The following is a 27,034-nucleotide window of genomic DNA, read 5'->3' as shown; positions in this document are numbered from 1 at the left end:
TATATATCTATATATATATATATATATATATATATATATATGTGGGAAAAGGTACTATGAGGTTGAGCTATGTGGGCCCCTGTCAAGTCAAGCTGTGTGAGCCCCACCGTGATGCGTGTCAACCATCAATATTATGCATTTGATGGGTCCCCTCTAAGTTATGGGATATCCAAAAAATCAATCGTATACGGAACTCAGGTGGGTTATACCATCTAAAATCATGTGAAGATACCGTTAAAGCATATAAAGGCACTTGGTGGGGCCCACTTGAGTTTTTAATGCTACTGAAACTTGGTCTGAACCCTCATACAAGTGGGACACGCATAATGGATGGGCTGGATTTGCAAACCACATCTCGGTGGGCCCAAAAAATGATTATGAATATTTTAATGGTACACGGCCCCTCCCCACTTCTGTATGTGGTGTGGCCTACACAAGTCATGAATTGAGTTGATTTTTGAGACCTACACCCACGATGGAATGGTGCATCTGACTGACGGGGTAGATGTTCGAAACACATCACGGTGGAGCCCACATAGCTCAACCTCATGGGCGGAACTCGTGAGGCATATATATATAATGAGCCACACTGGAGCTTTGCATCCAACTCATTGCTCATGTCTTAAAATAAATTAGAGCGAATAAACACGGATAAAACACATACACTGTGGTTGGGCTGGTTGGGCTAAATAGCTTTGACACCAGTTAGTTAGCTGGCTGGTGCCAAACCGCATCCGCGTCGGTAGCGGTGGGTCACTGTCCCCATCCGAATTCATATTTACACCAGCTATATAATTGCTGTACGTACGTGTTGTGGGAAGTCGAGCACTCACGCTCCTCGAGCTCCTGAGTTGTACAAACAGTTTAAAGTAGATCATAGTTAGATGGGCCCCACCGTGATGTATTTATTATATCTATTTCTTTTATCTAATTTTAGAGATAATTGTAGAGCATTATCAAAAACTGAATCATATCCTACGATCACCTGGACCACCTATAGCATTGGAGATAATGATTTTCACTGTTAAACAATTCATAAGGCCCACTACAACATTTATTTTCCATCCAATCTGTTCATAAGGTCACAGGGACCTGAATGAAGAGAAAAAACAAATTTCATATTGATCCAAGACTTTTGGGATCCCAAAAAGGGTTTCAATGGTAGACGTTCAATCCTCCGTAGCTTTTTTCAGTGTGGTTCACTTGATGGTTAGATATGTCTTATTTTTCATCTCAAGCCTTAAGACCAGCTCTTAAAATGGATGAAAGGTCTGGATATAACACATGCCTCATGATCAGACACGCATAACTTGCTGATGTCAGTACAACAGTTATATAGCTGGTGTGAGGTACACCAGCCAATCCGCGAGCATTCATTGGACGACTAAAAATGAAAAATATCAAATGCCCTTCTTATTTACGTAAAAGAATGTTAGATTTTATGGGTTACACAATTTACTCGCCACGTGTTCTTGGTGCCAGCGTATCAACCGTCACCCGCGGCCAGAGTATCATTTTAACTGCTTCTGACTTTCCTGCCGACCCATCTCTCCTTGCTCCTCACTCTCTGTTCCTTAAAACCCCCCCAAACCTCTCAAATTCCGATCGCCGGAAATCCTATCAGGCGAGAATTTCGGCCTCCGGAACTAATCCCAACGCTTGTTTTCTGTCAATCTCGCCGGAAAAGATGAAGGCTGTCGTCATCACGAGCCCCGGTGGGCCGGAAGTCCTCCAGATTCAAGAGGTTGAAAACCCTAAAATCGGAGACGGTGAGGTCCTGATAAAGGTCGAGGCCACCGCGTTGAACCGGGCCGATACGCTGCAGCGGAAGGGATCGTATCCGCCTCCGAAGGGAACGAGCCCGTATCCGGGCCTTGAGTGCTCTGGAACCGTTGAATCCGTCGGGAAAGATGTCAGCCGGTGGAAGATCGGCGATCAGGTACTCTCTTATGGCTGCAGGTCGGTCACCAAACCGTGGGACCCACCCTCTGTGATCAGAGCAGTTCATATGGTGGGCCCGCGGTAGGACGCAGCATGCCATTCGAAAATTGGAATTCTGTTCTTTTCATTTATATTAATTTGTTGGAGATATTATACAAAGTTCGTGCGGAATATTTTTACGGTTCAGATTGAGCTTTTGGTTTGTACAAGTGGAACTCATCTTTCACTGATCCAAACCGTTGATGTTAAGGGGCCCATCTCAGATGGCTGATGCACCAAAAATCTTGTAGATTGAAGAATCGTGAATATTCAATACGGTGGCCTCACACATGGACGGTTCAGAAAAGAGATGCAGTGAATGGCCACACACAGCTAGAAAAAGGCCAATTTTTCTGAATCCAAGATCGGCCAATCTGGAGATTTTGGTGCATGGGCCATCCAGGCTCAGTGGCCCTCATCACAGCTGCTGTTTGGAACATTGAACTGTAGCTCCCAACTGAAAACCGGAAGGTACTGTACACACTCTTGGATGAGCATTGTATAATACCAAGCATTAGGTGAAGCTATGATAGAGAATGGTTTTGTTTCAATATATGTCTTGAAGAATGCAGCAAGAATAATACTATTATCATCATCATCCTCATCACAACTAATTGGGTCTGTTATACGAAACATATTCCGCCAATCCACTCGATCAATGGCCATAACTTCAGTTAGATAATAGTTGATCAAGTCCTTTCTTACTACCTCCACCCACGTCCTTTTGAGCTTTCCATGTACCCTTTTAATGCCTTCAACTTATACCAATTCACTCCTAACCGGTTCAGTTCTTATTGCCTCTTGGTGCTATCCTAAGTTCCTCGAATGCATTCATTTCTGATTATTTCCCTCCTCGCCTTGCAACTCATCCTTCTCAACATCCTCATTTCAGCTACACTCATCCTATAAATATGTTCTTCCTTAACTAGCCAACATTCTGTCCCACAAGGGATGGCTAGTCATATAACTATCCTATAAAATTTCCTCTTCGGTTTGATTGGTCCATGGTAATCATATAGAACTCATTTGATGGGCGACATCCTTCTCAATCCCTCCACTCTCATGAACTATTTACCCAAGATATTGAAAGTGCTGTGAATGTCGGACGATAGGATCGCACTCACGAGGGCCCTTTTCAAGCTTTTTGTTCTTGTGCTTTTGTAGTTTGACTCGAGATATGAAACATTTGACTTAGAGTTGCCACTGGCTAAATAACTCAGATTTCCACAGTCGGCTAGACCCTACAATATCTTTAAAAACTAGAGAATCGAAGATCCCTTGCTTTATTATGACTCCTGATGAAGGACATGAAATTCAAATATGATGTGCGAGATTTCAGGCTTAAGATCATGTTAGTTCAGAAACAATTACATAAATTCCATATCCCACATGAAAGTCCAAACATTCAATTAAGAGGAATCTATGCGGGTCTAGGTCTACACATGTTAGGGCTGAATCAATAAAAATTATGAACCAAACGATACTCAAAAATAAGAAATAATCATCCACACATGCACAATAATCAGTCCCTAATCCAAGGGATTCACTAATTTCAACTCAAGGAACCCTAAGGTAAAAAAAAAAGGCAAATAAATTAAGGGTAATGCAATCTAGGGTTAGGGTTTATGAAAATAAGTATGAAAAGGGGGAAATAAGAGAAAACCTAAACCGGGAGATAATTTCCGCAAGCGGACAGCAGGCCAGGGCCTGACACACGTGCGCACTAGCCGGCTGCACGTGTGAGCAGGTCCCACACCCAGAAACCGATTCCTTAGCCCTGGTCGGCCAGGGGTGGGCTCCAAACCCCCAAAGTTTCAGGGCGATCCAAGCTACAAGCTGTGCACGGTGCTCCGCCAAAGTTTCAGCCCTCCTGCAGGGCCAAATTCTGAAAACTGGCTGTAGGGAGAAGATCCGCTGCAAAATTGATAAATTCGAGGCGAGGACAGTTGTAGAAGGTGAGATATATGGATGGAAGAAGGTAGGGATGGATAGGGATAGATGTGGCTTCGCACCACGGTAGTTAGCCATTCGAAAAGGGAGGGCTTCACACCCACTTGAATTTTTCCACAACTCGGAAACTCGGAGAGAAAAAAAAACTTGCAGGAATTTTTATTAAACTTCAATAAATCAAAAGAACTACAAGATATGCCTATTTATAAGAAAACCTTATACCCCAAAACTCGCGCCTTGTGCGTAACCTATTACTTGGTGATGAAGTAAACCAAAATAAAAACTAATCAAAGAAATTTAAAGCGTTCATGATATTCTAAATAACATAAATAAGCAAAACCTAAAATATGAACTTAATCTGACTAGCGGGCCCCGATCATGAGATCCCATAATGGGCTTTACTTGACTATCGGGCCCACTTCAATGAACCAAAATTTCGTCTTTTAACTAGGAAGCCCTCCCGGGACATCGTCATCGAGACAGATCGACGGTGGGGCCCTCCTCCTTGCGTGCATGCATAGGGGGCGTCGCGTGTGTGCATGTGCATGTGATGTCCCCATCAACTCCTAATCTACAACCTGAGATTCTATCCAAGGGACCTCGGCGACGGAGAAGGAAGGTGTTAGGCACCTCTCCGCCCGCACATAAGTGCAATATTTACTTTGTGGGATTTATTGGATTTGATTGACTTAACTTTTAGATGTCTGGAAATGAAAGAAATGATGAGTGTCTAACTTAGGATTGGGAGCGAGAAATCAAACACATGATTTGCCGACACCTACATACTTGAAAGAGGTGAAAAAGAAAAGAAAAATGAATGAATGATGTATGAGGATGAATGATGCATAATGAAATCTCTAACTCAGTAGTGGAAGTGAGAGATCAAACTCAGGCAATTTGCCAGGACCCGTTTCCCTGAGAAAGATGATAAAGAAAAGAAAAATTGAATGAATGATGCATGATGCAGTGTCCCACTCAGGAGTGAGAGTGAGGGATTGAACACAAGCGATTCTCCAACACCCATTTACCTATGAGAGACGAGAAAGAAAAGGAAATGTTCTAGTCAATCTGAATTTTTGATGTGGCAGGATCCGGGTGGATTGGCAAGCCCTAGAGCATACACTCAAATAGACTGGAGAAGTAGGGGAGGTTAGAAAAGATGCAATGATGCAAATGCTAGATATGGAAATGATGGATCTAATGAATGTAGCTGATTAGTAGCCTGGGGTATTCAATAAGAGGGCTATGGGGGTGGTGGATGGATGGAGTGTCACAAGGGTTGAGGAGGAAGCTTGATCTGCACTTGACAGTTGGGATGGCTTGGGCATGGACGTGGTGTAGAGAATGAGTGTGTAATGGATGGATAAAATGAAGAGGGGATGGGTATTTATAGTTGTAAGTGGGTGGCATTTTGGAGATTTGGGTGAAGTTTAGGAGAAAAAGATGAAGTGGAGGTTTGTGATTGGTTATGGGAATGAGGGTGTGACATGGCATTCTCCCATTGGCTAAAGAGTGTGGTATGGAGGTGTTCCAAAATGCTAACAGTGGTTGTAACGGTCACCATCGTTATTGTTATGATACGGGTTGTAACAGCCGTTCTGACCCTTTTTTATTAAAAAAATTGTTACAAAACCGTTATGGGTCTGTTATGGGCTGTTACGAGGCCATTATAGGAATTTTATGGCTTGTTTTTTTGTAACAGTCGTTTCGACCCTATAACGTGTAACGGTTATGACCGTTTCTATTATGTAAGGGCCATTATGGCAATTACGTAACCGATTTTGAATACCTTGGTATGGAGAGTAAAAGGGTCAGTTCTAATGATATTTTGGTTATTCGGGTCCAGGTGCACCACTCTTGGGTGGGGCCGTGGGGGTAGAACTCTCTCCTCCACCTAAACGCACCTCAAAATGCGCAGTCATCCATGTGGCAAGCGGCACATAATGCGCCACCCACCTCATCGAATGCTCCTAAATTTGACTGGGAGCACCGGTAGACCCTGAGTACCCCTTTGGAATTTTGGTCTTTGGAGTGGTTTGGGTTTAAGGGTATCTAGGCATCTTAGGCCTGAGTTTGGGCTTGAATTTGGGCCTTATTTTAGGCCTAGATTTGGGTTAGGTTGTGAGGTAGGACTTGGCTTAGGCTTGGGGTAAGGCCAGGCTAAGGTTTGGGTACAGCTCTCGAGGGTTGGAATTGGGGATGCGGGGATCAAAGCCTCATGCGCATCAGGCCTTACATTAAGTTGCTCATCCTGTGTGGGTTGTCTATAGATACTTCTTGGTCAATAATCATAACGAATTCCTAGTTTCCACTCCTGTTTTTACTAATATTGCACTCCATATACTCTGTTTTAGTATGACTAATTTTTAATCATTTAGATTCTAAAGTGATGTAGGCCCTATGTAGGTCCACAGCCCACATAGGGCCCAACATGCGCTGACTTTGGGTTGTTTCTTGTTAAATTTGGAGCTTGAATATTAGAGATCACAGTTGCCATTTGTTGAAGTATACAATAGGGGGCTATGTGGAAGATATAATTGGAGATTTTAGGGGTATTTAGTAGATTTTGTTTTTTGCTATTTTATACCTAATCTTTGTCGGTGGAATTTTTATTATCTTAAATACATTATTGATTGATTTGTAATAGTTTAAGATTGATTTGAAATCAATCTAATAGATGGGAGATTTTCATTAAATATTCATAGGGATTGTCCTTAGGGTCTATAAAAGGGGGAGTGGTATAGGAGGTAGGCATTCCACGTTTCTCTTTATTTGATGCAGGCCACGGCCTGCCTAGGGCCATGGCCCACTATAGGGCCCAAACCACTTAGGCCCATTGTATGGCCCAATAAGACGTGGGTCCATAGCCCACCAAGGCCCAACATGTGCTGATTTTTTTACTACTTATTTACATATTTGGATGCCTATATCAAGGATTCTAATTTACTATTTTTGGGAGATATGAGACGTTGATTTAAAGCCCTAATTGAAGATGTGATTGAAGATATGAATGGGATGTAATTGATATGATTGAAGATATGGGTTGGTTTTAAAAATGTAATTGAGATTACTTTCTTTATTTGCTTTTACTATTAATAGGTTTTTACCATATTAAGAAAGACTATATTGATTTTAGATCAATCTTTTAGTTAGGGGATTTTAATTGAAGATTCATTTAGGATCTATAAAAGAGAAAAGTGGTATAGGAGTTGGCCATTCCAATATTTTCTAAGTTTTTTTTTTGGTATTTTAAGAGAAGAAGGTTGATATCAATAAAGTTCTCTCCCTCTCTACTCCATTATTCTTGTGAGTATACTTTTCTTTTAATTTTTTGCTATTTGGGTTTTGATATCTCATTGACTCAATAACCGGGCTGCACCATTATTATAGTTCCTTAAATATTTTAAGAGAAGAATTTTGAATATAAATAAAGTTATTTCTCCCTCTCTACTCTAATATCGAGTGTAGACATTTCCATTTCTTTGAAATTTGGACATTGAGATCTCATTGACTCGATAACCGAGTTGCACCATAAAGCACCCCTCCATAATCCATGGTGAAGACTACTGTGATTGATAAAATAATTAGGAATATATGATCTTCTGCTTGAGTATGCGTAATAGTATCCTTGGACCCTGAGTTCCAATGAGGAGGATAACATGAATCCTATGGATATGCACAATATGTATAGTTCTCAATTTGTAGAAGCGAGGCCCATGTTTAGTTATCTGGACTGTTAAATATGATGGGTCCAACATTGGATGAAACCATGCCCCAATGATCTCCTCAATGGGAGTATCCAGCCATCCTGATTCATTGGTTGTTGGGCTGCAAATAGATGGTTAACAAAATAAATACAGCTACTTTCTATGTTCAGTCATTTTTTCTGAAAAACTGAAAGCTTTTGGGGCAACACCCAATCTGCCATTGGACCCGTTATCCTCCATTGATAGACCTTGCCCCAAAAGTCTCTCAGATGGGAAGATCCTAGCCATCCAATTGTTGGTCTTTTCCTGCGAGTTGAACCATTGCTTTATTTTGTGCCTAACATCTATTTGCAGGCTACTGATTGAAGGGCTAGGTTTGTCCTTTCAAAGAGATTTTCAATCATGGTCTATCCATGGTCATGCACATCAAAATCAAGCCTCAGATGTTGGAACTTGGATCTGTTGATGCTATAAATATCCTTGAGCCAAGGATTATATAATTCCTCAAAAATAAATAAATAAAAATCATATGGTATAATGTGTTGAAGGTATTCTTTGAATTGGCTCCATGTTTGGATGCATCATTGACTTAGATAATCCCATCATGATAATTAAGTTGGCAGAGAGTGAATGTCCAATGTTGGGTGAGTTCCACTTTATTTGGAGCAATAACCAGTCAAAATCGTGACAACTTTCATTTTATGCCGTATTTAAAACAAACACTACTCGAGAAATAGTATTTCTGATTGGAATTGTGATCATTCACTTCCACTTTGTTACAATCTAAACCAAACATGCATCCAAAGTCCAAAAGCAACCTTAATGAAGGGATTTTTTTTAACAGTTTTGTGTGGTATACTTTTCGCCATTTATTGAGACAGTATTCTGCATTTGATGTGATGTGTAACTGATTTTATTTTTTAAATCGATGAAATTTGCTAATCTAATTGCTGGCATGACTATGCCAACATTCGTCTTTCACTGTCATATCCGTGCCTTATTAATATAGATACGAGGTTGAGTGGGTAGCTCAATTGGATAATCCTGTGATGCTACCGTGAGCTGTGACCTTCTGCCGAAGTGTTTGATCCCTGCATAGCTACCCAAGGAGTAAAAGGATATGTTCATCGCAAGTATAATTGCAAGATTATAGACGGTTATGTTTTGTACTAGTGATCATATAATGTTGAGATATTGCTGGATATTCGGGTTTATTATCTACTATCCCCATGGTTTTTAATATCATTCGGTACGACTTGTATTGCTCTGGCCGCGTTAGTATTGGTGGCAACTGATCTAAGTTGGACCACCAATACGTTAAAATTTGGCAATTCGGTCTGATTCGTTTGAATCGGGATGAGCTGGAGTGAGTCAGACCGGTATGGACCAAGTTGGTAACAAGATGGACCAAGTTGAAGCAGTCTCATTTTCTTTTCTCTTTTTTGTTTTGTTTTGTTTTTTTCTTTCCCTCCAAGCAACTCATTCGATACATTGAACAAGTCATATTTGTATCAGTGATACAACTTGGTTCAATACCAGGACCAGTTGCACTCTGAAACCAAGTTTTAAACCTTGAATATGCCTAGTACCTGAGTTTGATTTTTTAATATAGAGTCATAGTCATAATCATATGGTATCTTGTGTTATATATAATTAATGGCTTGAGCCCATGACTCAATTGGATGTCGTCACTGAAACCTTGATGGTTATGGGTTCAAATTCAACATAATGATCCTGGGAGGAAAATATTTTATCTATGCATCATTTTTTTAGTTGTAAATGCTGATTCTGTGCAGCGTTTATGTTGACTGTCTTTTCCAGGTGTGTGCTCTTCTTAGTGGAGGAGGATATGCAGAAAAGGTAGCGGTTCCAGCTGGACAAGTTCTTCCAATTCCGCCAAGTGTTTCTCTGAAAGATGCTGCGAGCTTTCCTGAGGTGGCTTGTACAGTGTGGTCAACAGTCTTTATGATGAGCAGGCTATCCGCAGGGGAAACCTTCCTGGTAAATCATTAGGGTCTATTTGGAGTGAGTCACGGAAGATTTACTTTGATTCTCAAAGCATGTGTGCTCCATCAGCATCAGCTAATCTTTTGGCTGTTGTTTAGCATTGCTCTCTTTTCCAGAAAGAGCACGTTTCTAAAATTTGTGAAAAGTTACGTTATTCTGGTAATGCAGAGGGTGCACCTATTAGATGACAGCAGAATGCAGACCACTCGTCAGCAGCACATTTGCTTTCAGAAACAGAGGAAATTGGAATGCTTTAATTCCTTACCCATAAGCCTGCTTTGTCCCAGCTTTTTGCATGCCTTCTTTAATTACATTCTGCTACCTTTCACCCTAAAAAAAAAGAGCCCTTGGGTTATTGAATCCCATTTTCTCATCCATGGAACCTTAGATATGCATAGCATCATCTTCTAAGTCCTATATCAATATCTTAGGTAGTTCTAAACTGCTATTGCCACTTGTTCCAAATCTACTAGTTTGATTTCACATGATGCAACAAAGTATTGCCAAAATTGGATTTATTTATTTTATTGTTTGTTCAGAAACAGTCTATAGGGCTGTCAACTGGTTGGGTTCCAGCCAGGCTGAGTTGTTTCCTGGGGCTGTCAATGGGTCAGGTCCTATACTACCCATACCCAGGCTACTTGGGTCTGGGTCCTTTCACATCCGGGTCTTTATCTCGAAGACTCAGATCTGGATCTGATTAGTTTTGGGTACCCAACCCATTGGGTCTTTGATTCGAGGTTTTGAGTTCGGTTCAAAATAAATATGAGCATTTAAATGGTTGGGCCCACCTGACGGATAGATTAAATCTCACACACGAATGCCCCTTTGAGACTTGCATGTTGTTAAACGGGTTCTCTTACATGCGTATGTCTTAGGAAACCTCATTTCTTTTGCTAGAATAATCAATATATATTAAATATGTATAATTTTACTATTAGAACTAACTAGACCCAACCTGACTTTAAACGGGCCTGTCACATGGACCTGGTCTGAACCTGACTATATCCATTTTTAACTGGGTCCAAAAGGCAATACCCTAACCCAACCTGATTTCTTAACGGGTCTGATAAATGGGACCCAAACCCATTGAAATCGGGTTGGGCGGGTTGGGTCCCATTGCGTAGCCATTTAAAGAGCTAGTTTGTCCAAGCCTGGCCTGTGATGATTATGCATGACTGGGGCCCAAGTCTGACCTGAGCCTGAGCCTGAGCCCGAGCCTGAGCCTGGCCATCCTCTTTTGTGCAAGATATAGTTTGTTCATTTGGCCCGTGCAATCATGCTTGGTATTGAGAAAAATGCCCTTGAAACCTTAAACGAGCTGGGCTGCATTTAGGCTGGGTTGACGGGCTCTTAGATGCAGCTTGAGCCTGGCCTGATTAATAAACGGGCTTAAATTATAGGCCCAGGTCTGGCCAAGCCCTAAAGCCTGACAGGCCAGCCCAGTCCATTGATAATCCTAATAGTCTGACCTTTCACCCGTGTTTCCAGAATGGTTTTTTTTGTTGTTGTTGTTGTTGTTGTTGTTTTTGTTATATAGGATTGTGAACTGAACCATATAATTTTCAGATTCATGGGGGATCTAGTGGAATAGGCACATTTGCCATTCAGATTGCCAAGCACCAAGGAGTGAGGGTATTTGTCACAGCAGGTACATAGCATGAGATGTTCTGCCTTTATTGGTAGCCCTTCCATCTAGTGTAGTGTCCACTCCATCCATTATGGCTAATCCACTTTGGTGCATCTGTGGTAGCTGCGACAGCCTCATCCATTACCCTATACACCACCAACACCTGTAGGACCTACCTATTTACCCTCCACCCTACTAGCCTATGGTGTAACTCCCATGCCACCGGATATCATACTCTCGATCTATACCTAGTATCTATCCAATCCTTGATTCTTACACTGTAACACTTTTTCTGTTTACTAGGAAGTGAAGAAAAACTAGCCTTTTGCAAGGATCTTGGTGCTGATGTCTGCATCAATTATAAGACTGAAGACTTTGTTGCGCGGGTGAAGGAAGAAACAGGAGGGAAAGGTCTGTTCACTTTCTTCAACATCTAAAAAATTTCAAACAGGTTCTCAAACTTATAAATATTCGACGGCAGGTGTTGATGTCATATTAGACAATGTTGGTGGCCCTTACTTCCAACGAAACCTCAACAGCTTAAATGTCGACGGAAGGCTTTTTATTGTTGGCTTCCAGGGTGGTGTGGCTACAGAAGCAAACCTCGCATGTCTGCTTGCAAGGCGCCTTACGGTGCAAGGTATTATCGATTAATCACTTCTTGAGTTTGCTTGGGCTGTTTTTGGATGCACAACTAGAAAATACAAATGACAATTTTTGTTTTTTTTTTTTTTTCCTAGGAGCCATATTTCATAACGAGGAAGTAGCCCTCACATTCATTTCCTATCCTATAGTATAATTGCTATTTGGAGACCGGACCCTTGATATAATGGCAAGTATGGAGACTACAATCTGGATCTGATGGTCTCTGTGAAAATTACATCTGGCTAGTTGTAGGGCTGTCAACAGGTTGGGTTCGGATCAGGTCCTATGGTAACCGTTCTAGTTCTTGAAGACCTGGACCTAGGTTAGATTGATTTTGGGTATCCATCAAGTCTTTGGATCTAGGTTATGAGTTGGGTTTTGGAAAAATAAGAGCATTTACATGGTTAGGCCCTCCCAATGGATTGATTAGATCACACACACATTCTTTTGCTGGAATAATCCATATATGTGTGTGTGTAATGAGAAATGCTCACACACAACTAGTTGGACCGTCCAATAAGTTGCCACAGGAAAAATAGTTACTGGCTTGGGTGGGCCTAGCATGGTGTTAATGTAAAATCCACCCCAACCATCAGGTGAGCCACCCCGTGTTACACGCAGGGCTTGAAAATCAGTCACATTTGTGGTTCATGTGGACCACACAATTGAAAAGATTATGCATAGAAAGCTTGCACTCCAAAATGAGCTGAGAAAATAGATGGATGTAAGATTTTGATCTGCTTGAGTTTTGGTTTTATGCCCTAAAAGGAGCTGAAAAAATATTAGATGGACGGTGTGGGTATACAATACGTGCATCAAGGTGGGCCACACGGTCAGGGCTGCACCATGTTGGGTGAGGCTGGGGCACACTTCATCCGCACCCGTAAGGTATCAATATTCTCGGATTTGCAACGTAGAACACGATCGGTATCATATTGACATGGTAAAATTTTATGGGCTCATCATGATGTATTTGTTATATCCACTCTGTCCATCCATGCTGCCATATCATTTAATGGCATGATGCCAAAAACGACGCAGGTCTATGGCTCAAGTGGACCACACCACATAAAGTAGTGAAGATTGAACACCTGCCACTAGAAACTTGTTGGGGGCACAGAAGTTTTGGATCAAGCTGATATTTGTGTTTTCCCTTCGTCCAAGCCTATGTGACCTTATGAAGAGTTTGGATGGCAAATAAACATAATGGCGGGCCCTAGGAAGTTTTTTATGGTGGACAGTCAATGTCCACTGTTTCCTATGGTGTGGTCCACTTGAGATTTGGATTTGTTTCATTCTTAGGACTATGCACTACAGTGATCTGTGAAAGCTGTTGGACAGCGTGGATATACAGCACATACATTCAGGTAGGCCCCACGGTCAGGAAAACACTCCTTACGGTCTTAAGAGGGTGACACCTATCCACTCCCCACAATTCTTGGAAATGTTCAACTTTTCTCGAAACTACCACTTGCGGGACTGACACTGCCCTTATTCTTTGAAAGGGCCCACCATGATGCACACGTGTGATCCAATCCGTCCATTAGATGTGTAATCCCATGTTAGGCCAGGAGCCAAAAATTCAGGCTGATCTGTGATTGATGCGGACCATACCAATGGAAACAGTTGTGAGAGACGCCCACCCTTCATTTTTATAGGGCCCACCGTGATTATCATGTGAAATCCACTCCAACCATTAGATGCCACACCAAAATAGTCCCAAGGCCCAAAAAGCAGGCCCATACGTGATTTAAGTAGGCCACACCAAGGGAAACAATTTGGAGGGTGAGCTTTCTATGCACACCATTTCCAATCATGTGGTCTACTTGAACAACTGATGGGGCTGATTTTCGGGCCCTGGGTCTATCATGGGTTGACTCACTCGATGGTTGGGTGGATTTCACATTAATGCTACAGTGAGGCCCACCTAAGCTGACAGATAGCTTTCCTCCGTGAAATAATTTTCATCGCAAAACATTTACTAACATTAATTTCTCTTACATGAGGCAACTAGTTGGATGGTCCAACTAGTTGTGTGTGAGCATTTCTCATATATAATTATAATTTTTTACAACTAAAATTTAAAATTGGCTGGACCTGACTAGACCCAACATAACCCGACTTTAACCAGTTCCATAGGATGGACCCAACCAGAGCCCGACTAGACCCAATTCTTAACCGGGTCCAAAAGGCGAGACCCAAGACCCGGCCCACTAATAAATGGGACCCAGACTTGTTAAAATTGGGTTGGGTTCATCAGGTAGCCATGGGTCCAGGTACCCATGGAAGGGCCCTAGCTACGCCCACTTTGTTGGACTACCAATTGCAATCAAATTCAATATCGTATCCAAACTCACCTTTAGTGGAACAGTGTTGATAAAACAGTATTCTCTTTTCTAGCTAGATTTCCTAAACAGAGATTAAGTGAAGTACTAAAATTTCCATGCTTCTTGAAGAAATTTTTTGCAAACAAAAAAAAGTAGAAGAAGAAGAAGAAGAAAAATAGTGATGTCAGAATTTGAGATCTTAGTTTATTTAAAGTTGATAATGCATGACAATGTCCCCATCTTCATGTTGGTGAAAACATCGTCCTGTACTATCAGGACCCTGTAGTTTCAATGCTTCATTGTCAGGAGCACTTGAAGTAGGCTTCTTTTTTCTTTTTCTTTTTTTCACTTCACTGACAGGTTGATTGACTTGCCTTCAGTTCCTAAAGCATGATGATTTTGGATTGGGTGAATTGCATGCATACATGCTGATCCAGAGTGTCCATTCGGGTTGGAGCATCACCTGAAAACACACTAGTCATATATAATCCCGCCCTTTTTTCGCCCATTGGCAATTTTATTTCTATCCATCAACTCGGAAACTACCAATGGGACAAGAATTAGGATCTTCTGATGATTTTTGTGCTTTGTTCAAATTGGGCCCACCAGTTTGACAGTCTGGATTGGTGTGCAGTATCTCTGGCGTATGAAAATTGGAGCCTACCCCTTTTGGATATTCTTTAGAATAACAATAACTGGTTATGCTTATACAGCTGCGGGATTGAGGACTAGAAGCCTTGAAAGCAAAGCGGTTATTGTCAGCGAGGTGGAGAAGAATGTGTGGCCCGCCATTGCAGCAGGCAAGGTGAAGCCCGTGGTGTACAAGTCTTTTCCATTGGCTGAAGCGGCAGAGGGCCATAAGTTGATGGAAAGCAGCAAGCATATAGGCAAGATACTGCTCATTCCATGATCTGAAAAGAATATCAGAGGTATTCCAATAACCTTGGCATGATTTTCTACCTGTTCATGAGCATCTTAGCTTCAGGACCTTAGAGAACTACTATCAAATAGACATTTGATATGTTGTGTAGATAGATATACTTTCGTGCTTCCACCATAGATAAAAATATCAGATGAATGTAATCAGTTACTGGGACCATCCATTCACATGCTTAATGTCAATGCTTTTCCAACAAATGGTTAGGAACCGCCAACCTGCTGCTTCCATTTTCCAGAAAAAGGAACTCTCTGCTGCTGTTACCTATGAGTTCTCTTTATCAGTAGAATCTTTTCATCAAAATTGAAACAGGATGTGATTTAAATAGAATCTTTTCATCTGCCAATAGCACTGAAAGATGGGCACAAGTGATTCTGCCGTTGCGTCGGAGACATTGTTTAGGATTCTGATCAGAGGCCGCATCTCTCAGGAGTGCCATCTAAATGGCGGAAGCGTGATGATAGATTGTGCCCAACTGTGTTTGTGGAATCTGTTTCTAATTGCATTTCCCCAGCTAAACGGATATTGTATTTGTCATCGACGGACTTGCCTCATCGGATTGGTTTTCAGTGAGATAGTGGAAATGTCGCTTTTGCAGGAAAAGCCCTTATGAGTTTGTCAAGTAGAGTCGCCCTTTCAGTCTACGACTGTGGCCATGGTTCAGTGATCCAAAACTGTTTTTATGTTTGTTGTTAATAGCCAATATGCCAAAATTCTTCTATTATAAGACCCTAGATAAAGGTTGGCAATGGGTTGGGTTTGGTTGGGCTGAACCCGACACATTTACTAAAGAATTCTAGTCCAAACCTGACCTGCAAACCATTACCGAATGTTTGGACCCGACCCACTGAAAATTCATAAAACCCAAGTCCGACTTGACCTGGCCTTTGTTTTTTTTTGGTTTTTTTTGTTTTTTTTTTAAAACATGCACTCACACCATAGTGGGATTTCACCACAATGGGTACTTGAACCCATGACCTCGTGTCGAAGCTCTTGTGAGTCTACCACTAGGGCATGAGTAAGGACCCGTCTCATTGTAATGACTGTGGCTTGGCCTATTTCATTGTATGACTCAAATCAATGGGTACTTGAACCCATAACCTTGTGTTGAAACTCTTGTGAGTCTACCACTGTGACCTGGCCTATTTCATTCTACACTCAAATCAATCAGACCCAACTCAGGTTTAGAAGCGAATATGGGGCTGAATGTATGCTCAACCCACTCCAATTAGTGGGTACATACCATGATTTTGGGGCACTGTTTCCATCAACACCACCGATAAAGGATTGTATTACCCGGGCTGTTTTGGACCAATACAGCTGAACCGTTTATGGGTGATACCGGTACATATCTTGCTATACATGGTACCATGATGCATCCAAACAAACATGAATCATAGGCATGTTTCCATACTTTATTTTGTTTGGGGTTTGGGCAGGGATGGGTTGGGTCACTTGGTCCAGCTCATTGACCACCTATGCAGACGCGTTGGGTCAAGGTTGGTTCAGCCCAAGGCCATTTACTTAAATGGCCTACTTTTCTAGCCCAAGCCAGACCTTCCAACCACTTAGCTTGGCTCCAGCCAGCCCCCTGCAGTTGACCTGACCCATGACCACCCTAATCCTAGCCATAAAATATTGGCTTCTTTTATTATTATTATTATTATTTAAATAAAATTAAAAAAAAAAATCACCAATATGTGGGTCCCACTTTTACGAACTGAAAGTCTGGATGTTGACAATGCGTGGACAGAAAGTCTGTACAGTACAATACTGTCTTCGATATGTGCAAGAGGATGGTGGGCTCCATAGAGGTTCCTGGGACTACAGTTTTAGGTACTCCTTGGACCACCCACAAGCGTTCTTGCGTACACGACTGCCATCCTCGCCTCCTGGGGAGCGGATTAGGTGAGACCCAGGACTCACCTGAGAAGGTGCGGACCTTACCGTGGGTCCCACCTTGATGTATTTATTATGTATCCACGCCGTCCATCCGTTTTTCCAGATCATTCTATGGCTTTATGCCAAAAAATGAAGTAGATCGAATAATAAGGTGGACGATGTTATAGGAAAAAGTGGTGATTGACCATTAAACGGTCAAAAGAGTCATGGATCAATCCAGGCCTAACTTTATCAATAAACATTAAGGTGATCTCTAAGAAGTTTTTAATGGTACAAAGTTCAATCCTTACTGTTTCCTATCGTATAGTCCACCTGATAATTAGATCTGCTTCATTGTGCGTGTAACGCTGGCCCCATCATATAGTCTATCTGACATCTACTTTATCTATCAGCTTCATCCGATCATGAACCCATAAATGAGACAAATAATCTGCACCATAAAAAAGTTCCATATATATATATATATATATATAAAAGGTGCAAATCAAACCTTCCGGTGAGTAGTCGAGGCTTAGGCATATGGTCAAGGAGAGAACTTCAGGGGCTATTCGGTTTTTCAAATTCATTGTAAATGCCATCTAATACTTACCGATTACAATTTCACCCTGTTTGAAAATACGCAGGTACTTTTATTTGAGAAAACAGTCCAAAATGATTAACTTAAATTTGTGGGCTCCATCATGATGTATATGAGATATCCGTCTTGTCCATCTGCTTAGCATTTTGAGGCATGAGTCAAAAAAATGAGGCAAAATCAACGTTAAAATTGCCCACACCAAAAGTAAATAGTGCCCCAAGAAGTTTTTGACGGTAGGTGTTCGATTCCCTTTTTCCAGTAGTATGGTCCACTTGAACTTTAAATCTAGCTCATTTTTTGGCTCATGCCCTAAATTCAACGGGGATAACAGATGAGCCGTGTGGATAATCCACATAAATCATGGTGGGCCCCACAAATATTTGGAGGCATCTTCCCTTTAACCAGTGAGAAAAGTAAAGGTCACATCAATTCTTGAAGACGGTGCCATAATTATACGTAGAAATAATTATTACCTATCTACAACATAATTATATTTGCTTTAAAAAATCAAACAGACCCTTAATGAATCTCAATTCACTGTTTGCCATGGATTAACATTTCTTATTTTTCATTGTGATTGGTCTATATAATTATTATCAATTAATACAGTATATAATAATGTGGTACAATAGCTACAATAAACCCATAAACTCGATTGGTCTATACCATTATTATCAATTAATACAGTATATAATAATGTGGTACAATAGCTGCAATAAACCCATAAACTCAATACATGTATCCCTCTATTCCTATCAAATGCATTAATACGGCACGGCATCCAGGGTGGGTGGGATGCCTGACAAGGGGCCAAGGTGATGCATGTGCCTTAGGTTCATGTCATGCAATGCTGTCCATCCATTTTGAAAACTCATTTTAGGCATGATCCAACATAATGCAGGAAACAGTTAGTTGACTACTAAAAACTTCCCATGGGCCACAAAAGTTTTGATCAAGCTGATATTTGTGTCATCTCTTCATTTAGGTCTCTGTGACCTTATAAAATAAACATTCCAATAGGCCCCATAAATTTTTTTAATGTTCTGGGTTCAATCAAGACTATTTCCTATGATATGGCCAATCTAAAATTTGGATATGCTTTATTTTTTGGATCATGCCCTAAAATGAGCTTTCAAAATGGATGGGCCGTGACGATGTAAGGCATATACATCACAGTGGGCTCCACAGTTAGGGATCCACCAACCTTGGAATAATAGTTTTCACAAAAAAAATAAAAAAAAAAAAAAAAAAAAAACTAAATTCTGGATTGGCATGATTCTAGATCCCAACAAAAAGATGAGGAGATGCACATAATCGACGGATTGGATGTCATCAATACATGATGGTGGGCCCCACAAGTAACTTTGTAGGTAAAGCCTATCCTACAGAGCTTTGTAGAGGATCCAGCTTTTAAAAAATGGCTCTTCCCGGCCCCAATCTAATCCAAGGAGAGTTCTACTCGCAGCAAAATCACGATATTGGTGCCCCACTTGCTGAAAAGAAACCAAACACAAGCCAACATTGCAAGCTTCTGGAAGATCTGAGCCGTTCATCAAGTCAGCCCAGAATTTATATGTAATTCCCCCAAAAATTTGGACTGTTGGTCGATCATTGGTGGGCCACATATGTACGAAAACAAGAAGAAGAGGTTGTGTATCTTCAGTCAAACGCGCCTGACAATACTCAAAGGGTACATCTATCTACCGTTGTGGGCCCGGGAAGAAAGAACCCAAACGTAGGCCCAGTCTACTCAGCCCTATTTTAGTGAAGCTCTGTCTCCTGCAACTCCTCATCTCTCCTTTCCCCCTCTTTCTCCTTCTCTTTCCTCGGAAACAGAAAGCCAACGTTCTTTTGTTTTTTTCGTCTTTTTTTATATATATAAAAAAAAAAAAAAAATCTTTTTATCTTTTGAGAAGTAGAGATTCTTGAAATCAGCTATTAGAAAAATTTCTACTGCTGAGGTATGATCTTTTCTTCTTTGGATGCCCCCAGAAGACCTTCTGTTGCATTTTATAGCCATTTCAGAGACGAAATTTTCATTGATTGCCAGTACATATGACCTGTTGAAATGATAAAAAGTTCGATTATTTTCGGCTTTGTAGATTTTCCTGAGAAAGATTTTGATGGGTTTTAGTTGTTTCATTTGAATTCGGGCGTTGAAGATGGAAAATCCAGTTTTTGTGGTTTTTTAGATGATTCATGAGAAGAAAAGAAAACTGGTTTTTGGGAATGATAATGATGTGGAGATGGTTGTTTGAAGGAATTCGGTCCCGTGTTTGAGTTTGGGCTTTGAAAATAGAAAATCCATTTTTGGGTTTTTTATTTTTTAATTATATGATTCATGAGTGCTGAAAAGAACTCGTCAGTATTTATGGTTGATGGCTTTTCGTTGCATGTTGAAGCGATGAAAGCAGAAAAGCCATTGGTTTTTGGTTTCCTTCTTTGACTATTCATGAGTCTGGAGAAAGAACACATTGATATATGCTTGATGGGTTTTTGTTGTATCTTTTTTTTCAAGCAATGAAAGTGGAAAATTCCGTTTAATTTTTGGGCTGTTCGCATCCATATATGTTTGAATTTGAGCAATGAAAATGGATTTTCCAATTCTTTTTGGACTGTTTTGTTGATTCAAGTGGCTTCAGAGAGGAAACCATGTCAAGGAATGAGTAGATTTAGTCATTTTCTTCAATCAGTGCTATGGAGATCGAAAAAAATCCAATCTCCTAGTCTTTGAAAGAAAAATGAATAGATTTATTCTCTTTTGAAGAATTTGAGATAAGAAGATGGAGTCCCAGAATTCTGCTTGTATGAAATCTAAGCGCTCGTTGAGAAAGAATGCGGGATCGTTAAACTACAATGAGAATCTGATGGATGAGTACATAGAGAACAATCTGGGCAGTGTTTCCAAGAAACGTAATAGAACGATGGAAGACATGGAGAAAGAGACCGAAACTGAGGCCATGATCGCTCTCTCGTTGGGTTTTCCAATCGATGCACTTCTCGAAGAAGAAATCCAGGCTAGGGTTGTGAGCGAATTGGGCGGGATCGAACAGAATAACTACATTGTGGTGAGAAATCATATACTGGTGAAATGGAGGGATAATGTTCGGATGTGGCTTTCAAAGGCACAGATCAGGGAGACCATTAGTAATGAATATGGAACTCTCATCTCTTCGGCTTATGATTTTCTCCTGTCGAATGGGTACATTAACTTTGGAGTTTCTTCTTCGATCAAATCTCAAATTCCGAGCGAGGCGTCCGAAGGGTCTGTAATTATCATTGGTTCCGGACTCGCTGGATTGGCAGCGGCAAGGCAGCTTCTATCTTTTGGTTTTAAGGTGGTTGTTCTTGAAGGTAGAAATAGGCCTGGAGGGAGAGTGTATACCCAGAAGATAGGTCGGAAGGATAAGTATGCGGCTGTAGACCTTGGTGGTAGTGTTATTACGGGTATTCATGCGAACCCACTTGGAGTTTTGGCAAGGCAATTGTCCCTTCCACTTCACAAGGTAAGAGATAAGTGCCCTTTGTACAAGCCAGATGGGGCGCCTGTAGACAAAGAAATGGATGCCAACGTCGAATACATCTTCAACAAGTTGCTCGACAAAGCCACGCAGCTAAGACAGATTTTGTGCGAATACGCCAATGAAATTTCTCTGGGATCAGCTTTGGAGACTTTCAGAAAGTTGTATGGTGTGGCTCGAACTAGTGAAGAACGGCAGCTTCTCGATTGGCATCTCGCAAACTTGGAATATGCAAATGCTGGGCGTCTTTCGAACCTTTCACTTGCCTATTGGGATCAGGATGATCCTTACGAAATGGGAGGGGACCACTGTTTGCTCGCTGGTGGTAATTGGAGATTGATTGATGCACTGTGCGAAGGTGTTCCGATATTCTACGGAAAAAAAGTAGACACTGTTAGATATGGAAATGATGGTGTGGAGGTAGTTGTCGGGGATCAGGTTTTTCAGGCAGACATGGCTCTTTGCACTGTGCCGCTTGGAGTGCTGAAGAACCGATCCATTAAGTTTGAACCCGAATTACCTGCAAGAAAGCTCAATGCAATTGACAGATTGGGTTTTGGGTTGCTGAATAAAGTTGCCATGATCTTTCCTCACGTCTTTTGGGGGGAAGATCTCGACACGTTCGGTTCTCTCAACAAGGATACCCATAGACGCGGAGAATTCTTTTTGTTCTACAGCTACCATACGGTTTCCGGAGGTGCAGTTCTTATTGCTCTAGTGGCAGGAGAAGCCGCATCATCTTTCGAATCCACAGATCCGACAGTTTTGCTTCACCGTGTCCTGACCACCCTCAGAGGTACCGCTTCTTTTTTAATGACCGGGTGACAATATATACTACTGCTCTCAGAGAGTCGTGTTATTTTTCTACATTTGGATAATAATCTTTAGCTGATTTTTGCAGGTATTTATGGTCCAAGAGGCATTGATGTGCCTAATCCAATCCAAACGGTATGTACAAGGTGGGGTAGTGACTCCCTCTGCCGCGGTTCATACTCCCATGTTGGAGTTGGGTCATCAGGCCGTGATTACGATATTCTTGCGGAAAGCGTTGGGGAGGGCAGGCTATTTTTTGCTGGAGAAGCCACAAATAGACAGTATCCAGCCACCATGCATGGTGCTTTCCTAAGCGGATTGAGAGAGGCTTCACGCATTCTCCGTGCTGCGAGTAGTAGGAAAATCAGTCAAGGGAAAAGCTTGCCGAAGTACACTGGACCATGCGATGACATTCTCTTAGATCTATTCAGGAAACCCGATCTAGCATTTGGGAAGTTTTCTTTTATATTCAATCCTTTGATTAGAGACCCGAAATCCGTGGGGCTTTTGCAGGTTGTTTTAGGAAAGTCCTGGACGGAAGCTAGCAGCAAGTGTGGTTTCGGACGAGAATTAGAAAAAAGCTTCCAACCATCATCAAACCTGCAATTGCAGCTGTACACTATGTTATCTCGAGAGCAGGCATATGAACTTCAATTGGTGGATGGAGGAGATGAAAGTAAATTGTTTTATCTATACAGAAATCTTGGGTTGAAGCTAATGGGACGTAGTGGTTTAGGAGCATCAGCTAACTCCTTGGTTGCCAGCATTGCTAGTGCACGAAGATGCCGTGGCAGGCACCGGTCCGCTGCTGCAGCTCAACATAATGCTATTTAGAGGTGTGGCCGTTCCAATTCTTTTGTTTTTGAAGTGACCCATCTCAATGCTTCAGAAAAAAGAAAGAAAGAAAAAACCATGATGCATGAGCATGACATTTTTGGCAGTAGATCATGCAAATGGTAAACAGGAGAGATGAGGTCCATTCATCTTGGAACCAAGGAGGGGTCAATCTCCTCAATTCGGACGATGGTAGCCTGTCCATTTTTGCCTGCATGTAGAACATTTTTTTGTTGAAAATGACATTGATCATCATGCTGATTAGAGCAGAAATCCATCGGTCAACAGACACAGTGGTCATCGTAGCGGATTCCTATCTGGCAATGGTTGTTTGTGTAGGCTATTTGGGCCCACATCATGTGGACCTAACTTGGCTGCTGTATTAACTAGCCTTGTTAATGTGGAATTGTGTACTCCATCCTTGTAACAGTACTAGTTTAGAATTTGATCTCCCTTTCGGGTTTTCCACACAATGATGTGCATTTGGATATCTTGTGTGTTGAGTTGCCAATTCCTTTATAGCTTATGGCTACTTCCTAATTTTCATTTCAACAAATGACATGTCAGTTATTGCATGGTTCCACTAGCTTGGTTCTGATTCTTTGTTCACTAGAACATGTTGGTATTTCCTAGTTGGATGAGGTTATTAGCACTATGATTGGTTTGGTAGAAGTAAAATTTCCTTTGGTCAATCATCTTAAACTTTCTTCTTCTTCTTCTTCTTTTTTCTCTTTTCACATGGAACATAGAGTAGTCCTATATTTAGAGTTCATTAACATCAATATGAAGTAGAGAGCCTACTTTGCATGATGTTTTAATATTACATTCATGGTTTGTGTTCTTTTATATACTATTAATGGTTTGTTTTTCCATTAAGAGTATAATTACCTTGCACTTATATCTTAATCACACTTAGGGCCTGTTTGGATTGGTGGAATTCAAAAGTAACTATGGAAAAGAAAACATTTTCTGCAGATGTAACGTTTTCTGCTGATTGCAATTTGCAACAATAAAAACCTGTGTAAAACGGTTTTCCTTTCCACACTTTTCCTTAAAAAGGATCTTTTTCCGTTCCTCCCAAAAACTTGATAATTCTCATTTCCACACTTTTTGAGTAACAGTTTCACTTTTTGACCACTAACCATTCAAGATTTCTGTGTATGCTGGAAACTAAAGCAAAAGACCTTTTAAAGATTCTTTTCTAAGGATTTTCTTGTCCGTGGTTTTACTCACAAGTGACCTTTTCCTTTCCAAACGCACTTTTTGGATTCCACCAATCCAAATATGAAGAATTGTATGTAGTTCTTTCGTGTCGAACCTTTCTACACATGGGCCTCAAATGTTATTCCTTATATGTTTCGAATCCAATGCCCCAACTTCCTTTCTTTAATTTTTTTTTTCTTTTTTCCTTTGAACGAAATTGTTGCTATTAGAAGTCTTAGCTTTGATGTCTGAACTTGGACCTTCTTTGTTGCGAGAGATTAAAAAGGTTAGCATAAGTTGATGAAGCGCGGAAGAGAACCATTTATGTGAAGTTAGATGCTAGGGTATGACACTAAAGGTTCTCTTGTTTCTTCAGTGGTTTATACAGGATCCACGAATGGTATAATCGATGTTGTTATATGCGATCGCATAAGCGATCTTGCCATCGCACATGCCATTTTGGACCAGTGGATCACATATGCGATGGGCTTATGCGGTAACACAGAGAAGTATGTGACCGCATAGGCCATGGTTATGCGGTTATGCCATCGCATACTGTGTATGTGATGGCATAACCTCCCAGTGGTCAGATTTTTTACCATTGGGCCTTCTTTTTTTTTCTTTTTTTTTTTAATTATTACTTCATCTCACTTTTTGCACCCCCACCTCCCTTTACTACTTTATTATTCTTGTACTCTCACTCTAATACTCTCATCTCTTAAACTCTTAACTCTCTTACTCTTTCACACACTATTACTCCCATTCTCTAAAATGACATCAATAAAAAATTTATGTTGTTTTTTCACATTTTTTTAGTATATGCATTCATTTGAGTGGTTGTTAGTTTACTTGTTATGGTCTAATAGTCTAATAAAACTATAAAAACCAATTTCCTACTCTATTCATTTTAGTGGTTGTTTGTTGACTTGTTATGGTCTAATAGTCTAATAAAACTATAAAAACCAATTTCCTACTCTTGTAGTATATAAATTTTCATATATATTTTTTTCATTTTTCCTTGAATTTTCCATTTTTTATTCTTTTCAAAAGGAAAAAAAAAAAAAATTGTTTGGGGATTGTGCATTCGCATATGTGATTATGCCATCCCATAAGCGCATAGCTCCCTTGGGTCACAGGGGATCGCTTATGCCATTTGACAGCCAGTATAATGTTTTTCTCCTTCAATTTATCTCTCCCTCACAGTACTCACGTAACTCTAGCTCTCCTGCCCAAGGGTTTCTATATTTGTGTTTTGTACTTTGTGGACAATTGAAGAGTTTGTCTCATGTTCTTTGTGTCCATCAGATTGTTAGAAGCCTGTGTGATTCAATTTACTAAAGCTCGATTCTTTTGGCTTATTTCTTCCTCCATTTTGTTTCAGGACTTGAAGAGTGGGAGCATTGTTGGCAAGGGGGAATAGAGAAGCCTACTTTGCTATGTGAACATGAGATCCCTTCTCCAGTAGCAGTTCAAACTTGAAGTGGTTGTGAAGAGATGTCCATGGGAATTGTTTATCATTGCATGCAATCTTCACGATAGCAATCTTTAGCCTCCACTAGGATTAGTTTTTGGTAACTATATTGGTCTAAGTAGGATGAACCGTTTGGACCATGTCAGTGATCGAGACATTGTACTCTTCCTTTCCGTACCAATAGTGTTGCCTTTAGAACCATTTGTGACAATTCATTAAAATGCTCAGGAGTCTATTCCTATGATCTTTTGCCTCTTCTGAGTATTTTGTTTCCTTTCATGACAATCACTCTACCACTCCTTCCATCGAAAAAATGGGAAATTTATTTGTCAATGCTAGAAATTGAGGAATTAGTTTATCTCTAAATCTTTTGGACAGTTTGAGTGCAGTGCGTATGTTGTAGACAAAGAAGAAGAAGACGTCAACGGACGACAAATGGCTCTTGCTTGGCTAGATATTTCTTCCCTATGGTGTTGGCTGTAGGGGAAGTCTCTCCTCATACTACAATTTGGATTCCTGGGATTTGCTTGGGTTGCAACAGCAAAGAAAATATTGATGTTGGATAACTTAAAGAAGTGAAGCATGGTTCTCCCATAAATGTGCTTCACGTGCAGAACGAGGAAGAATCAGTTGACCACCTCTTCATCCATTATATGTTGGTGAAAGTGTTTGTGGACTTTCTCCATGATTGTTTTGGGATGTGTTGAGTGTTAGATAATTCTAATGGGGTTTTGGTGATAGGTTAGCATTGTGGAGCATTAAGGGTAGAAAACAAACCTCCATTCTTGTAGGGACTTTTGCTCCAATGAATCAACCGTATATTGTCATGAAGGGAATTAGTTGTGGTTGTCTCTATGTTGTTACTTCAAAGGTTCTATTGAAGGTTATTGGTCTATTTCCTCATTCTTTTGTTGGATCTTCCGCCCCTTATGTTACTTTTCATTCTTGCTCGCAAACAAGGAGAGAATCTTGTTCTTGAGTTGGTTAAAATCACTCTCCTTTGCAATTTCAAAGCATGTTTAGGAAATTTATAAATAAATAAATAAATAAATAAAAGCGCTGGTAGAATTCATAAACCCAAAGTGCAAGCAGTATTAAGGTTGTTGAGGACTATGAATTTTGCTTTGCTAGAGTGATTCTGAGGCTTTGCAGAAGAGTACAGTAGCCTGTGGAAGCTAGTGATTTCATGTAAATATGGGATTTGTCGAGGTGGGTGGTTACTAAAGGAATCTTGTGGATATAGAATGACTGACTTCTAGAGGTCAGTGTTTTTGGGTGGAAAAGCTCTTGGATGAGGAGATTTTGATTTTCTATTGGTGATGGGACATGAACACTATTATGGGAGGAGGTCTGGTTTGGAGAAAGAAGTCACGGTCTCATCGGTATTGCGTTTTTTGTGACCAAGCGATATGGGGGCTGGCTTTTAAAAGGTACTTATTGAAGATGAAATCGAGAATATCTTAGCCTTTTGAAATCGAGAAAGGTGGGTGAAGTTTTTGATTAATTCCATTTATGCTTTGCTATTAGGAG

General features: G+C 40.7%; 2 protein-coding genes and 1 long non-coding RNA gene across 3 annotated transcripts; 2 read left to right on the top strand and 1 right to left on the bottom strand.

Moving 5' to 3' along the window:
* Window positions 1-1,555: 1,555 nt before the first annotated feature.
* Window positions 1,556-15,383, top strand: LOC131221927 (uncharacterized). Its single transcript, XM_058217233.1, has 6 exons — window positions 1,556-1,939; window positions 9,459-9,638; window positions 11,214-11,295; window positions 11,578-11,685; window positions 11,756-11,914; window positions 14,960-15,383. The coding sequence occupies exons 1-6, from the start codon at window positions 1,688-1,690 to the stop codon at window positions 15,154-15,156; spliced, it is 978 nt and encodes a 325-aa protein (XP_058073216.1). The 5' UTR covers window positions 1,556-1,687; the 3' UTR covers window positions 15,157-15,383.
* A 3,966-nt stretch (window positions 15,384-19,349) lies between these two features.
* Window positions 19,350-23,303, top strand: LOC131221926 (lysine-specific histone demethylase 1 homolog 2). The gene is made up of 2 exons (XM_058217231.1): window positions 19,350-21,979; window positions 22,085-23,303. Exons 1-2 carry the CDS (start codon window positions 20,446-20,448, stop codon window positions 22,828-22,830), a joined length of 2,280 nt encoding a protein of 759 aa, XP_058073214.1. The 5' UTR covers window positions 19,350-20,445; the 3' UTR covers window positions 22,831-23,303.
* Window positions 23,304-24,641: 1,338 nt separating this feature from the next.
* On the bottom strand, window positions 24,642-24,982 carry LOC131221930 (uncharacterized). The gene is made up of 2 exons (XR_009159670.1): window positions 24,758-24,982; window positions 24,642-24,721 (listed from the first exon to the last, which is right to left on the bottom strand). It is a non-coding gene; the product is annotated as an uncharacterized LOC131221930 (long non-coding RNA).
* Between the last annotated feature and the right edge of the window lie 2,052 nt (window positions 24,983-27,034).

This window comes from Magnolia sinica, chromosome 12 (assembly GCF_029962835.1).
Source record: "Magnolia sinica isolate HGM2019 chromosome 12, MsV1, whole genome shotgun sequence".
NCBI lineage: Eukaryota > Viridiplantae > Streptophyta > Magnoliopsida > Magnoliales > Magnoliaceae > Magnolia > Magnolia sinica.
Note: the sequence above shows the minus strand (reverse complement) of the source record. Positions and strands in the feature narration are given on the sequence as shown.

Bases quoted from the DNA above. Each gene is read 5' to 3' on its own strand.
- LOC131221927 (XM_058217233.1), top strand. From the start codon at position 1,688: ATGAAGGCTGTCGTCATCACGAGCCCCGGTGGGCCGGAAGTCCTCCAG. The intron at 11,296-11,577 runs GTACATAGCATG...TCTGTTTACTAG, and splicing joins GAGGGTATTTGTCACAGCAG to GAAGTGAAGAAAAACTAGCC. The intron at 11,686-11,755 runs GTCTGTTCACTT...ATTCGACGGCAG, and splicing joins GGAAGAAACAGGAGGGAAAG to GTGTTGATGTCATATTAGAC.
- LOC131221926 (XM_058217231.1), top strand. From the start codon at position 20,446: ATGGAGTCCCAGAATTCTGCTTGTATGAAATCTAAGCGCTCGTTGAGA. The intron at 21,980-22,084 runs GTACCGCTTCTT...TGATTTTTGCAG, and splicing joins TGTCCTGACCACCCTCAGAG to GTATTTATGGTCCAAGAGGC.